The sequence below is a fragment of the Perca fluviatilis genome, chromosome 24 (genome assembly GCF_010015445.1).
Source record: "Perca fluviatilis chromosome 24, GENO_Pfluv_1.0, whole genome shotgun sequence".
Lineage (NCBI taxonomy): Eukaryota > Metazoa > Chordata > Actinopteri > Perciformes > Percidae > Perca > Perca fluviatilis.
The window spans coordinates 2,825,939-2,841,505 of NC_053135.1; the positions used below are offsets into that span (position 1 = coordinate 2,825,939).

General features: G+C 41.6%; 2 protein-coding genes across 2 annotated transcripts; both read right to left on the reverse strand.

Moving 5' to 3' along the window:
* Positions 1 to 819: 819 nt before the first annotated feature.
* Positions 820 to 9,249, reverse strand: pwp2h (PWP2 small subunit processome component). Its single transcript, XM_039793284.1, has 21 exons — positions 9,080 to 9,249; positions 8,488 to 8,600; positions 8,144 to 8,238; positions 7,926 to 8,025; positions 7,259 to 7,402; positions 7,039 to 7,174; positions 6,316 to 6,542; positions 5,732 to 5,875; positions 5,508 to 5,578; positions 5,294 to 5,430; positions 4,478 to 4,626; positions 4,185 to 4,332; positions 3,639 to 3,789; positions 3,255 to 3,435; positions 2,982 to 3,129; positions 2,637 to 2,745; positions 2,286 to 2,351; positions 1,691 to 1,909; positions 1,456 to 1,606; positions 1,280 to 1,354; positions 820 to 1,140 (listed from the first exon to the last, which is right to left on the reverse strand). Exons 1-21 carry the CDS (start codon positions 9,095 to 9,097, stop codon positions 972 to 974), a joined length of 2,751 nt encoding a protein of 916 aa, XP_039649218.1. The 5' UTR covers positions 9,098 to 9,249; the 3' UTR covers positions 820 to 971.
* A 918-nt stretch (positions 9,250 to 10,167) lies between these two features.
* Positions 10,168 to 15,567, reverse strand: pjvk (pejvakin). The gene is made up of 6 exons (XM_039793307.1): positions 15,357 to 15,567; positions 14,286 to 14,481; positions 13,452 to 13,593; positions 11,983 to 12,100; positions 10,759 to 10,806; positions 10,168 to 10,635 (listed from the first exon to the last, which is right to left on the reverse strand). Exons 1-6 carry the CDS (start codon positions 15,565 to 15,567, stop codon positions 10,274 to 10,276), a joined length of 1,077 nt encoding a protein of 358 aa, XP_039649241.1. The 3' UTR covers positions 10,168 to 10,273.

Below are 15,567 nucleotides of genomic sequence, written 5' to 3' on the forward strand. Positions count from 1 at the left end.
CGTTAGATGTGATTGTTACTTTGGGCCTTGGTAACTTTATTAGTACTTCACATTATTTCTTGAAACATGTTTGTACAATACAACGATTGAAAACTAAATAACAAATTTTAGTAGATGCAACCCTAGGAAGTATCATTGAAGTCCAACTAGGGTATGCAGTTTAGTGAGCATTAAATTAACTTTAAATGTTAAGGACATGTCTCAGCCAGTCTGTGTTAGGATTCAAACTAGCCCCTGCACCTTTGCATTACATTGAGGGAATCCAGATGAGGTGGTTCAGATACTAAAGATGCTGGTTCAGGTTGCCTACAAAGCATCTTCAACTGCATAAGCCATAAGGCTATCTTACATCTAACTTTTGTTTTTCCCTTGACCACACAGGTGTTTTTATTTGTCTAGTTGATTACACCTCTGGTCAGGCTGAATGTGGATAGAGCTCTGCTGCGAGGCCCAATCAAGCCCCCACAGTCAGAGATAAAGTCTAATCAAAATAAGTGAAATCACCTGTTTGAAGGATTTTAAAGGCCATGAACACAGGTGTTTTCAGTCAATCTGGCTGATTGGACCTCTTCCCAGGACTGTGTGGGTGTGTTTAGACTGATTGACATCTTCCTTGGTCTCTTGTTAGCTTTGTTGCACATGTTAGGGCAGGACGAATGACACCTTTATCATTCTTATTGGTAGAAAAGATGTGTTATCTAAGCTCTGGCCCACTTCAACCTGAGCAGAGTTTAATAAGTCAGAATAACTGAAATCACCTGTGTTGGTGTTCAGACACTTTAACCAAAGTGAATACAGGCCAAAGAAAACATAAAAACACACATTTACATGTATTTAATAAAAAACTGTTTAAAATCATAATGTTTTTCGAAGTAGACACAAATCTGTTCACTTTTACAGTCCAACATTATTTTTCATCATTTGCAGTGACATCGTCCATGTTGGTGGAATGGGGCGGATTGGCTTCAGATTCACAGCATCAAGTCTGCATCCTCCAAGGAGGCCATGCTCATCTCCTCAGACAGCTCTTCATCTTCTTCCTCCTCCTCCCTGCCCTCGTCCTCCTCAGCTGCTCTCTTTAGGCCCCTCTGCTTCGACAGGGCCGCAGCGTAGCGAATGTTAAACATGTTAAAGTCACACCTGTACAAAGAAAACAAAAATGTGGGTTCACTGGGGCCAATTCTACTATAATATGAAGTAGAACAGGACATTAAAAGGAACAGAAACAGGGAAATGTATGGAAAAATACCTAGTTCAACTTTTAAAAGTTGAGACTTACAGTTTGGACAGATTGTCAAAGTGTCTCTGGATGCTCTTCTGCAGCGCCTGGAGCGTGGGCAGTATGGCTCCTGACCTGCACACCACATGAAGATAATCACAACAGTCACTCCAAGCCGGAGCTTGCGTACTTGACGAAACAAATTCCTAGGTAGTAGCAAGGGACTGAGAACAGACCTGTTCTTGAGTTTCTGTCCGTGCAGCATGAGCAGGCTCTGGACCCAGGTCATGTAGAACTGCAGGTGGCCCGACTTCTCCAAACTGGACGCCACGAAGCCCAGCAGCTTCTCGACGTAAATGTCAGGAAGAGAGCCGCAAACTACTGGGACTGGAACACAAACAATCCATATGATTCTTCAGTTTTAGAGGTAGGGAATTCATAGACCGTTTACAAACAGGACCGTTCACTCACTCTGCTCGTGCGGCACCGTTTCCAACACTTCCTGCTTGAGGGCTTTTTCGTTGAGTCTGAACGCCAGGACGATGGCCGGCGCCCACTCCTGAAGCCGCAGCTGCTTACGTATGCTGGCCGGTGTCACGTCCAAGTCCAGGTCGTAGGGGTCAAAGACCAGAGATCCATCGAGGGAGTAGACCAGCAGGCCCTCAGTGGTGGTGGCCGCCCAGCTACGCCCTGACAAAAGATGGAAACACTTTAAACTTCCCAACACCAGTTTTCCCTTGGATTTTCTTGGAAACATAAAAAATATTGGTGGCATTACATCCTCTAAATTTACAGGATGAAATGTCACCAATACACTTTTCCCCCCATAATCTTTCAAGACCTGCCTGAACTGAAGATTAATTTTGGTTTCCTGACAGTTGCATTTAAAGTATGACAGGGGACTGCGGATCTGCATTAAAGTTGAAGGACTGAAAGACCAAAACCTAATTTTAATTTTCTTTTCATTTAAATTCTTATAATTCAAAAACATAAGCAACCTATTTTTTTAATTTTTAAATATCTTTTGTCAGACTTTACTCCAACTGACTTGCTAATGCCAACCTACCAGTAGGGGAGAACCGCAGCGAGCTCACTCTGATCTCTGGCTTAAAGTGTCGAGAACTCATATCACCTGTAAGAATAAAGAGAGATGAACAAAATCAACAAGATATATAGAGAATAAAAGGTAGCGAGAACATCGAGTTAAGTCAAGCAACAGCATGAGGGAATAAGGGAACCAGACATGAAGACTTCAAGCAACAATAAAAAGGGACTTTAGATAGACGTCTTCGTCTTCATGTCCTAAAGTTGCACAAGTCTTTGCACCTGCGTGACTGCAAATTCCTTACCCTCTATTTGGATAAACAAAGTACTCTACACTTTATATACTTCTACTACTAACAGCTGGTCTAAGTACCTCTCCTGACTCCAGGGAGGCTGATGTTGACCCCGTCTCCGTCTCCAGCTCCCTCGTCCACCAGAGCCAGGCTGCCAAACTCAGTCATCTTCCGTCGGTCCAGGAACTCCTGAAGGCAACGTAAGACCACATTTGGTGAAGTTCAAGGACCAAGTCAGTCTGTTTGTAATCACTGGTTAAAATCCCAGTTTTCCCAGGAAACATCAAACAACTACAAACTTTAAATGAAGGACTATTTTACTAGATTTTTCTCTGTCTACCGTTGACAGCAGTTGCACGTCCTTCCCACTAAAACAAAGTTTGTGATGTCATTATGTGCGGACTGAGCTGAAGGCGATGCCGTACCTCCATGGCATCAAAGGAAAGGTTGCAGGAGATCTCAAACTTCTTCATGAGCATCTGCTCTTTGACGTTGTAGATGCAGACAAACTTGGACTGGCCTCCCGCCAAAACCGACTCCCCGTCCGCGGAGTAGCACAGCGACGTGAAGGACCTGGATGCACAAAAAGCAGAAAACGCATCCTGAATCATAAATTCCACAAAAATGAAAAGCCATCAAATCAGACTTTTCCTCTCCGGATTGGAACGAAAGGAAATAAGCGCAGTTCTCTCACTCACTTGCCCTTTGCCGACTGCTTGGCTGTGATTTTATCTGTCTCTTTGCGGCCCGTCTCCAGGTCGTGGCGCCCGGCCACGGAGCCGGTTTGTGTGGCTGTTTGGGGGTTCCAGAAAGAGATTTCACCGTTCAAAGTGGCCACAGCCAACTCCTGACCATCAGGGCGGTAAGTCACTGACAAACCTGAGGGGGAACAAAACACACACACACACACACAAAAGCACAGTGAGAGTGGTCACTTACATTATTCATCGCAATAAGGTTCTTGGTCCGCTGGGAAATTTCCTGCAGTGGGAACGCCCTATTTGGGTCAAGAATTCAACTCTTTTCGAGCGTTGCTGTCCCCTAGTGGCAGTATATAAAAAAGACACAGGGAGTGGATTTACCATCAGAGCTGAGAGGAAGTGTTTCTTTGACCTGCCAGCTGTCCAACATGTCCCACAGCCGGATGGTGCGGTCCCACGAGGCGCTGGCCAGGATGGACTGGACTGGACTGAAACACAGGCAGCTGACCGGACCCTCGTGACCCCCGAGGACCTGATCAATCACAGGGAGGAGGTGGGGCAGGTGAATAAGAGCTAGGGCTGCACAATTAAAGTTTATCGAAATCGCAATATGGACTAGTGCAATATCCAAATATTTGTTAAAAGGCAATGCATGAACGTGTCAACCCATTCTGAATTAAGTATTGTGGTGCTGCAGAGACCTCCCACCCTACAAATCCTATCCTACAGACTGAAGAAAAAAATCGTTGTTTGGTACAGATCCTCACAAAAAAAAAATTAACTATAATCATAAATAAAAAAAATGACGATACAAAAATGATCATTCCCTCCAATATCATGAATCATATCGCAATCACAATATCAGACAGCCTTAATAAGAGCATATTTAAACAAAAGCCGCATTTCTAAATGTCATTACAGGCCTACCTCCAGCAGTCTCCCTGTCTGCATGGACCACAGAAAGATCTCAAAGGAATCCTGGGCTCCTGCGCTCACCAGCTCCCCGCTGACGTCTACAGCCAGGGAGGAGAACTGCGCAGGCCGGGGCGACGTGAACGTCCGGAAGTTTCTGTACCTGAAATAATTAAAAACGGACACGCACAAAGATTTAAAAGTCACTTCTCTTTAGACACAAAAGGCATTCCAGTTCTGTGTTTTCCAGTCCCCCCCCATCTCCATCACATTTGTTTTGGACGTGAACCAGCTTCACTGTGAGTCACCTGTGCAGGTCGAACGCTCTGACCGTCCCGTCCAGAGAAGCGCTGACGATGACGAAGCCGCTGGAGGTGAAGGTTACCTTGGTGACGCTGCTGGTGTGCTCTGTGAAGGTGACGAAGCAAAGGCCGCTGTTGGTGTTCCACACTTTGACCTGCGGAGATGAAACCACAGTCTTGATCTCGGACACAAAGGCATGGAAGAAAAAAACATTTATTTTAAGACTTTGGTGCATGTCTTTTTTACATTTTCAAGCCCCTGAAAAAATAATATTACTTCTACTTCTTGTTAAAAATATGTACAGGGTTTCTGCAGGTTTCACAAAGTCAAATTTAAAACTTTTTAAGACCTTTACGAATGAAATTCAAGACATACAGTATATCGCGACAAACAAAAAACATACAAAGGGAATGCAGTCACAAAATGACTTAAAAGTAAATACATTTTTCAAATTGAACATTGTTGTATATAGTGCCGAACACAGGTTGGATGCATTGTTGAACTAACATACAACATTTTGTGTCTGTGGTACAATCTGAAAGACACTTGCAGCAATAACACGAAAGCTGACTGGCTGCCATATAAAGTGGTTATATTTAAACTAGCAAAAGAAAGAACTACAACACGACTTTAGACGGAAACAAAAAAAACATTTCAATGAGCATTAGAGGAATATTAAGAATTTATTTAAGCCCTAGAACACAATACTTAAGCAAATTTAAGACTTTTTAAAGGGCCTAAAATTTAGATTTTGAATTTGTAGACTTTTTAAGCCCCCGTGGAAACCTTGTATGTATCAGGGGAAAGCATCGAGCACTCACCTTGCCATCGTCGCCTCCGGTTACGATGTACTGTCCGTCTGGCGAGTAGGCCAGCGAGGCCATGTTGTTGAAGTGTCCCTGCTGCTTGAAGACGTAGGACTCGCTCTGCCACTCCCACACCAGCAGCTGACCCATCCCTGAAACAACACTTAATTAGTGAGTTAAAAAAAAAAGGAATAAAAAAATAAAAAAAACAGAGGAAAAGACGTCTTACCCGAGCACCCAAAGCTGATCCAGTCTCCAGAGCTGTTTATAGCCACTGAGGAGATTCTCTGGTCTGAAATACTGAAAGGAGAAGCAACGTTTTCTTCCAATCTACCTTACTAAAAACTTGCAACATGCTTATTCTAGTCCCATTTTTACTCTTGTCTCCGGAATTCCCACTCCAGCACGTTGATAAATTCACTTCACAAAACCCCCTGAGCTTTTCTCTCTCACCTTAGGGAGTGAATGAGGTTAAACTCTGGAAGCTCGTGCAGGTGGAAGATTCCAGAGGCGAAGCCTGTGACCAGGATGTGGGTCGGCTTGTGGTAGGCGGCAGCTGTCAAGTTGTTGAAATCCCCCTCCTTGTTGAAGAAGTGTCTAGAAGAGCAGAGGCAAACAGAAAGACAGAGAGCTGCTGTTAGCCTTCGGAGTCATTCTGAGACATCATCTGGTATTTATCTTTATCTTGTCGGGAAGAAAGTTTGCAGTTCCTCAAGCTTTAATTGGAAATTAAAAAAACGACTACACAACATTAGCTCTAAGCTACAACACGTGCTGATTTTCATTACAAATGCTGATACTGCGATTATAAATTTACTACAGCCAAGGGACACATAAACCTGCGCTCTGTATAGAGCCAAAAGCCTAATGGAAAGCGGGATGATCGCCACGCAAAGTGTCAAGGTATGAACATCAGTGTTTTGGAAGGACTTCTGGCTGTGAGGAATTACTGTGACAGAGATTGGAATGAAAACCCAGTTGTATGGCTTTTTAAGTAAGTTCTCAAGTAAATAAAAGTAAGATCAGATGTGTCTTACTTGCTCCTCTGCTTGTATCGAACGTTGTTGGTATTCTTGTCTTTGGGAGCTCCTGCTTTCCCTCTGATGACTTCTCCCTCTCCCTCCTTTCTTTCCTCTTCAGACTCCTCTTCCTCTCCCGGCCTCGGGGGCTTGGGTTTATCCTGGCTCTTCTTCAGGACGAGGCCGTCCAGCTCAGTGTCGCTCTCCCAGACACACAGTGTCCCGTCCTGGCTCACCGTGTACAGCTAGCAACACAGAAACAACACTCTGATCAGAGTCTCTTTATTTAGGGATTTCCCTGTCAGAAGTCTTTAGGTGCAGCACACGAGCCGGTTTTGGCAGCACCTAAGCCCAATGAATGTAAAAAAAGTGCCAAAAATTTTGAAAAAAATACTTTTCAGATCTAATGATTGTAGTTGGACTTCATTAGCAAGTTGTGTTTAAGTGTTTTGGGTGTCATTTATTTTTTAAATCTGTGCTAGCTTTTCCAACATTTAAGACACAGATATGGTGAAAATAATGGTCCAAATGTATGTCAAATTGCACATTTCTTTTATTCGAAAACATCACATTTTCTTGAGGAAAGACCGCTAAACCCCTCCACCAAATCTGCACACCTAAGTCTTCCACAAACTGAGGGAAAACACTGATATTGCCATTTTCTTTTTGAATTTTCACACAAAACCACACGTGTCCTTTCAGCTTAAATCGCTAAGTGGTGGAAGGCGAAACCAAACTCACATCCAGGCTGTCCTTCTCAAAGAAGCAGCCCACGATGACGTCCTTGTGTCCACCCAGGGAGTAGTAGATGAGGTTGGCCCAGCGCTCGGCACCAAACACCCACGTCGACATGTCTTTGCTGCCCACCACAAAACACCTGAAGGAAAACGTCACAACCATGACATCTTTTTTTTTTTGGAGGGTTTTTGCACGCTTTGACGTCCAACAAACTTTGACTCACTTGGAGTCGTCCGTCCAGTCGATGCAGGTGGTTTCATCGTAGGGGCCGTAGTAGCTCTTGTCCAACACAAAGGCATTAAACTCCCGCTGCTTTCCAGGAGCGTGGTACATCAGAGCTACGTTCTCCTTCGTAACAACAAACTTCCTGAAAGGGGAACCAATTTGATTTGATTTTGTATTCATCTCTAACATATCAGCTTTTACCAAAGAAAAAAAAAAGAAGGAGCAGGCAGAAGCTAATGCTTATATAGTCCTGCCCCTACTTCACAATATCATTATTACAGGAAAAAAATCTAATAAATATGCATATGCAGCATACAAGATTGTAGGTCATACAACACTTACAACAATAAAACCACATACAACTACACCCTTTCATTACATTTCTATTCCTATATTCCGGTCTTCTCCTTTCTGTATTGATCAAGTATTGTTTTCTTTATTCTATTTTTGAACTGTATAATATTATGGCTCTAGTTTGCACAAGAGGTTGTTTAAACATAAATGTACCTCTTAGATCAAAGATCAGCATCATTTTGTCCCACAATAAGCGTTGCAGTAATGGACTGATGGTGGGACGAAATAAGCTATTTGAAGAGGTCACCTTGGGAACCAGGAATTTGTAGTTTTTAACACTTCAATCAATTCAGTTCATCAGACATCCTTACCTGCCATCAGGTGAGAAGCGGATGCTGCTGACAGGCTTGTGAAAGTGGAAATGATGAAGAGTGGCTCGGGTGACGAGACTGACCAACATCGCTGCACCATCTGTGACACAAACACACATTTGGACTTTTGTTGTTTTTTTTTGCATCAGGAGGACAATAACTCATGCCTAAGTTCTTATATCACAAATTAGTAAAAGACAGACAAAGTTGTATCTTACCTTCATCCACCACGACTGCTATGTTCCCATCAGGAGAGAGACCCACACATGTTATGTTTTTTGTAGTGGAGACGGGTAAAGTCTCAGATGTGTTGCTGGAGGAGAGAAACGAAGAAATAAATGTAGCTTTGACTGTTATGCTTATGATGGTGAACTTACATTTAGGCTACCACCAGGTCTCACCATCATGCATTATTTACATTGTATCTCTCTTGCAACTTGATTTGCAGGCAGGGCTTCAGCACAGCATCCAGGTGTCATATAACGCAAGACTATACTGAAACACCTTACATATGACAGCATTCACGACTCGCCATATATTCATGTATTTAATTATGACTTACTTTTTCAGGTCGAAGACGGAGACTCGGTTTCCAACCGGACTGATCACAGCGTTGCCATCTTTAGAGAAACTCAAATTTCCCTGACGATAGACTGCTCCGAGCAGATTGGAGAACTACAGTAAAGAGACAGTGGTTTTATCACTTGACGTTATAAGCTCCCGTTTGTGTCTACGGAGAGAACTTCATCCGGAACTCATTCAAAAAGATGGGAATTTAACAGTATCTTGCTTACAAGCAGGCGTAGATCAATAAAATGACTTCAACCCCTTCACAAAACAGTTACATGTTCTTGTAAACTTAGGACTTAAATGAAATGTCACTTCGTTGGTCCTTTAATAGTGTAACAAAAGTTATTTTAATGAAAGACGGTTAGGAATAGCCCATGTAAAAACGATTAAATTATATAATTACATCCAGCCGAACTTAAGTCTGAATGTTGCCACTTTACAAAAAAAAGCCTTAAATCTGCAACACGATTCTTTCCCTTTACCGATATGAAATGACATATCAAACATTTTTTGAATAGTTTGGTGTGCAGTCCTCTCCCATACACAGATAGATCCATGTTACCCAACAGCGCGACAGTACTTACCCTATAAGCAAACTTCATTTTACTGAATACCCTTTAACCTTAACGCATTAATAGTTTTTAATTATGTATATATCTCCGTAGAAGCGTAAATATAGGACTAATATTACACATGCTTCTTCCTCCACTAGCCCACACGTGTTTGCATTTTGTTGACACTTGACACATCCGGTTTGAAATGAGTTTGACCTAAACCACTGCGCCCTCTAGCGGCAGGGAGGGTAAACTACAATTTATTTATAATTTATAATTAGGAAAGTCTATTTTATTGAGCATACATAAATTTGTTTTTGAGATAGTTCTCAAATTCCCAGTAATAAGTACATATATTCCTATTAATGTGGTTTATTTTGGCTCGGCTGGCATCACCACTATCACACACACACACACAAATGTCATACTATATTTATATTGTAGGACTAGATGTACTGTATTTTTCACCAAATTACATTCACATGTAGCCTTTAGAGTATTGAACGTAAGTGTTCACACTTTATAAGGGGATTAGCTACATTTGGGTTACACCGGGTACAAGTTCTGCAGCCTCAGTCATCCAATTTAAGCTCCTTTCTGCCCGAGGCCAACCTGCTGTCTGAAAAGATTTCAGTATCAACAAGTATTAACCTGAAATAAGTCATTTTAGAAGCAACTACATAAGGCAACACCTCCAAAATTACCTTATCGGCTTAAAATGAAACCGTACATGTTCTATAGAATTGACAATCTTTCCTTTACAAATAAAAATTCACAAGTTTCTATCAGAAAGCAGAAAGCTCCATACTGTACACTAAACCGAAAGCAAAAGATCATGCTCAAAATAAATGTCACTTGAAAACCGAACAAAACCAGGCCAACACAGACCTTTACATGATCCCTCCTGTCCTTTTACACCCAACACCCCCACTGAATAATTTAGCATCAGGCAGTTCCAGTACACCGTAGCATACGTGTATAAATGGGTCATTGCCAAAGGTACACTGAAACTCTGTACAATATAACAAACTATAATATCCAAGTTTATATTCATGTATGAGTTACTGGCTGTTGCTGAGGGGGCTGTGTTGTGGGTTCAGTATAAAGTCCAGTCCAAGTCCAGTTTTTGACTTTTATTTGAAAGATTACAGAAACGAGAATTAAAAAAAGGCTTAGTAAACAGTATCTTGCACCATGAGAAATTGAACACACCCCTTTCCTTTTTCACCTCAGCGTTTTGTGCCAGAGGTCAAAACAGGGCACCACGTGCAGCCGGACATATTTCAGGCCCCCGGTCGTGCACTCCAGACAGCCGTAAACGGTTTCCCGCCTCTGGTTGCCCATGCCGCAGAGCGCACAGGGCCCTTTGGGGATGTTGTGTTTGAGGAGGTTGACCCGTGTGTGGGAGCTTTCTCTCAGGTAGGCAGTGGACACGTCCGTCATGCTGGCGGCTTTCTCATAGTAGTCGGTTACCATGTCGTCCATGTACGTGTCGGAGTGGGTTAGCTCCTCGAATGTTTGGTTATCTGCACGGTGGTTGGATAAAAGCAAAAAAAGCAGTAAGTATAGTAAAAGTAATGTTTTTTATTATGTAGTTGAGGTTATTACCGTACCTTCTCTGAAGGGGCTTCCATAGATGATTCCAGACAGGAAACGACGCAGTCGGCCCATGGAGAAGTGACCGATGAAACCACCGAGCTGCTCCCTGATCTGCTCCCGCTCAAATCCACCCTGAGACTCCGGGGCTACACAGATATCTGACTCAGGAAGGAGATTTCAGTTCAGAGATTTGGTCATCTTTACTGTTTCCAAGAGTCAAATTAGGGCCCACTGATTATTTTCCTTATGATGAATCCTTTTATTTCAGTTAACATACATGGAAAAAAAAAAAAAACTTTCCCACAATTTGCCACCGTAGCCCACCAAAATAGGAATAGGCTGAAGCTAAGGCTAATTTTACATTTTTTTATCACGTAACCTGCCACGTACATTCACAATTAATCATTTGGTTGGTAAAATGCCAGCACGATATTCCAGCAGCCGAGTGGAGGTCTTAAATTGTAGAGATTATGATTTACATACAAGTAGCTGCAGACCCATTGATTTGTTAAATTGATGAACCCATGAACTTGGCATTTTTAGCACCATGCACCTTCTGTTGATAAAATTTGCTCTAATGGTGGGCCGCTCCCTTCACATGTGAGAGTTAGTGTAATAAATGTTCATATTTTCAATTATATTTCTTGCTGAAGAAAGAATTACTTACTAAAATAAGATCATGGCAGCAGTGTCATTTCTTTTGTGCCCAACTTGGTAGCAAACCGTGCCTCAAATCAGGTCAGCGATCTTTCAACCACGAAGGGACTTGAAACCTCAATCTTCAGATTGAAAGTCAGATGCCTTGTCCATTAGGCCGCATGGTCCGAAAATTAGACTTACATAATTTAGTATCTGAAATATTTAGCTGTGTACAATGTGATTTCTGGTGCCAAGACATACTGACAACATAACTCCAGAGGAAGAAAAGATCCTGTTATAGTAAGATAAGAATGCATGGCATGAAGGAGATGATGCTCCCACAGCTTTTCATCTGAGACACAGCTTTCAACCATGATGGGTTTCAAGCCTTCAATTTTCTCAAAAGCCACACACCTTATCCTTTAAGTGCTCCGTTGACTTTCATCTAAACTCTGTAGTGGATTAAAGTCAGTCAGCAAAACGTCAGAAAGCAGTACATTTTCATTCAAAGCTTTGTAAGCTGCATTTAGTGGTTTCTGTGATGATTGCAACAGAACAATCTTTACTTTCATTTCAATATTCCCCTAATTTTTTGCACCCCAATATCTCAAATGAAAAAAACAAAAAATCCAGTGGAGTTATGCCAAAAATCATTTTAATAAAGATGCGAGTTGTGAGAGTGTGAGTGTTCCTACCAAGTCGTCCGTCCAGTCGAACAAACAGCTCACAGATGCTGAATGCGATGGTGGTGTGAGCCGGAATGACGATGGCCTTGTCTCGACCTTTAGGATTCCTTCCATCGTCGATCTGAAACTGCAGAAACAGAAAGCGGAGTGACTGACCATGAGATAAAAGAATAATCTGCATTTGAGACAAATCACGGCGAGGCACTTCATCTGAAAATCTCAATTTCTTGATTGAGATATTTCAGAATGTAGCATTCAAAGCAAGACAAAAATGGAGGCAACTGTAGCAACAAATGACACTTACAGGATAATAGTAAATGCCAAAATGTAGCATAAGAGTACATAATGAAGGTCCTCTTCATTAGTAATATTTGTTAGCATTTGTATGCTGTAGCTCTTATGTTACGGGTAAATGAAATAAAGCACAAACGCAAAGTTTTGAATGTTAATTAAAACGTCTTGTGGATTTTGCAGCTGGTGTTGGTTGGAGGCCAGACCTGTCAAGAGAAACACATGCACTCAGTTTGCTAGTTTGGTTACCTAAACATGCAGTATTGTGTAATCTCTGCTTGATTAATTGAATGCTGGTTAACTATTGATTTTGCAATTTTAAAAAGTTTTTGTTCAAGTTACTCACCTCTGATGTGTCTCCTCTCCAGGCTGCCCATGCTAAAAGAGTGCCCAGTTTATCGAGCCCCATTTTAAAGGACCCGGGAGATACCACGTCTTAATTAGTGAAGGGGTGTTTGAGTACTTAGATTAGTTGTTAAGGCTAACTATGTCTGATTGTACCAGGTAACGTAATGCAAAGTAAATTGAGATTAATAACAGGAGGGAAGTAGAAATGTATTGTATGTGTTTGTTGTAGTTTGTATAATTGTTAATGTTAAGTTCATTTCAGATTTCCGTTGTGCCGTGGTAGGGGCCAGGTAATGGCTATAAAACGCTGCCAGTTTCCACTTGTCCCTACTGCTGCTGTCAGGGCCACATGCAACCTAAGTCCTCCTCACTTTAGTTTGTTGTGATTGTGGCCTCCATTTTTCGTAAATTGTTGGTGAAATAAAGCTGTTTGGTCTGCACCGTACCTCTGCCTCAAGTCTCTTGCTGTAAATATCCAACCACTACACGGCCATTCTAACGTTAACACAGGTAAAGGAAAGTCACAATGTAGAAATGTCACATATCTTAAGTTTGCAAACTGTAACTAACCCCAGAGTGTATTTACATGAGTAAGGGTGTGTTATATTGGTCATGAATAAACTACAAAGTCAACTATTTCATAATAGAAAAAGCTATTTAACTTGGGATGGTTTTTAAATAAGGGATAAATATTAAAAGTATTACGTATGCCGTCCTGACCATAAACCATTACATTAATTAGTGTCTCCAATTAGATTCCACTGTGTTTAACACAAGTTTGTTGTATGGCATTCCCAAAAGTGAGCCCAATGAACACAGTATGTGTGTATGGTGTGTACCCTCATGGTGGTCCCTCTCATGCCGGCGTGGACGGTCAGGGAGCACTGGCGTGTGGTGCGGATGCTCTCCACAACAACACAGAGAACGGTCCGACCGCTCTCCTTGGACTGGCGAACCAGGCAGTGATCCAGATCCACTTTCCTGAAAAGGAAATTTGGCATTTAGTCGTGTACTCTTCAGGCGAAAACCAATTTTTCCAACACAATAAACCTGTTAACATCACTCAAGACGGTCTTGCATTGTCCTCTTGTATGTAGCCCCTGTCCTGTATGTGTGCCAGTGTAGAATAACATAATCATTTATTCATCCTAATCTTCTCCCGTTCCTTCTGTCACAATTAGGTCAAAGGTCAGCTATCAACTTATAGCCTTTGTTAGGAAATATTCAGTATACGTCTCTAAAATATCAAATTTACACAGTAAATTGACAGTTGATTCTTATAAGATAAGATAAGATAAGATAAAACTTTATTGTCTGTCACCCAGAACATTTTCTTGCATCGTTTTCTCCGACAATCAACAGATACTATTAAAAACATAGACATAAAAAATCATCTGTTTGGTCATGCAACAAACATCCGACACACCTTTCCATCACGCGCGCACACACACACACACACACACACACACACACACACACACACACACACAAACCACATCCAAACATGTAATTGTTGTGACACTTCTACCTACATCTCTCCTTTTAATAATTAATGAAAAAATAGATAATTCCACTTGGTTATCAATAAATCATTGCAGAGTTGGCACTTCATCTAATCAGCCTGAAGTGATACCATGCATGATGATGATGTTGCCTTGGCGACCAGCTGTTACCTGGAGTGCAGCTCTCGCAGTAAGGTGGGCACCTCCAGCTCATGTTTGGTCACGATGCCGAACGAGGCTTTGACGGCCACGGAGTCCGATCCGCTGATGTTGAAGCCCACGTCGTTCATCAGGTGGTTTCCTAACCGGCCGCTGAGGGCCACGTCAGATTTGTCCTCGTAGTTGAGGAGTTGATAAGAAGACACTCCTGTTTCAGAATTAAAAAAAGAGCTTTTGTGATCAAGTTATGCTAAGACATATTGCGAGTATTTACATTTTCTGCTTCTTTATACTTCTATCCCTATCCAATTTTAAGGAAATTATTATGCTTTTTACCCCACTATATTCATTTGACAGTAAGTAAGTAAGTAACTCTAGAAATTAATATTTTTAATTCAAACATGATGAAACTAAAGATATAATATAATTAAAATTAGCTCCAGCCGCAGAGCATCACCTCTGGACATATTTACCCAATGCCTCCTTAAAATGAATCACAGAAAGTTAATCTAGTCTCAGTAAGAAAGACCTTATGACTGATTAACTTCAAGATAAAAGACAAAATTAGCCTTATATATTGTCAGACCAGAGTTTATTTTGAAGTGCGTTGGGGCTTGAAATCGTAACACAATCGAAGGAAATTCAGGATATTGAGTTATATTGTAACCCTTAAACAATTTACCCACTAGTCAGCCATTGCTGCATGTGCACCTACACATTGTTCAAACCCACAAAACTTTATTTAAAATGCAAGTGGAGATCCTACATTTCCACAAAGATAACAAATATGTCAAGTTGAGTTTGTGGGAAATGTGTATAAAATGATGCATACGACATCTGGAATATTTAAATTTGATAAAATGATGGAATCATGAAAATTTGAGTATTCAAAAACTTCACTCAGTGTAGACTTTATATATTTTCTAATACATTATATATTATACTGTAGTTCCACATTTAAGCTACTTAAAAGGGGGCAAAAAAAAACAAAAAAACATACGTCAACAAAGCCAGATTTAACATATTTCACAACAAATACTCAAAAGTTGATCCTGAAAATTCTGACTGGTTTGATATCTCTACCTGCTGTGATCTCTTTCTCCCCGACCAGGATGTCTTTCAGTGAGAAGGGGGTCGACGCGTACTTGTTCTTCTTCCAGAAATGCTTCTTCCTCTTCCTGGTGACCAGGCTGAGGGGCTGGTAGCGGTCGGCCTCGCTCAGGCTCGGGACGGGGATCAACCTCCCTGTGTCCCCAACCTGCTTCACAAAGTTCTTAGCGGCTGCTGTGAACAT

Coding starts and splice junctions, on each gene's coding strand:
- pwp2h (XM_039793284.1), bottom strand. Junction 5,431..5,507: donor GATCAGCTTTGGGTGCTCGG/GTAAGACGTCTT, acceptor GTGTTGTTTCAG/GGATGGGTCAGCTGCTGGTG. Junction 1,910..2,285: donor GCTGCGGTTCTCCCCTACTG/GTAGGTTGGCAT, acceptor ATCTTTTGTCAG/GGCGTAGCTGGGCGGCCACC.
- pjvk (XM_039793307.1), bottom strand. CDS start 15,567: ATGTTCACAGCAGCCGCTAAGAACTTTGTGAAGCAGGTTGGGGACACA. Junction 13,594..14,285: donor CTGCGAGAGCTGCACTCCAG/GTAACAGCTGGT, acceptor TTTCCTTTTCAG/GAAAGTGGATCTGGATCACT. Junction 10,807..11,982: donor TCGACTGGACGGACGACTTG/GTAGGAACACTC, acceptor TTCCTGAGTCAG/ATATCTGTGTAGCCCCGGAG.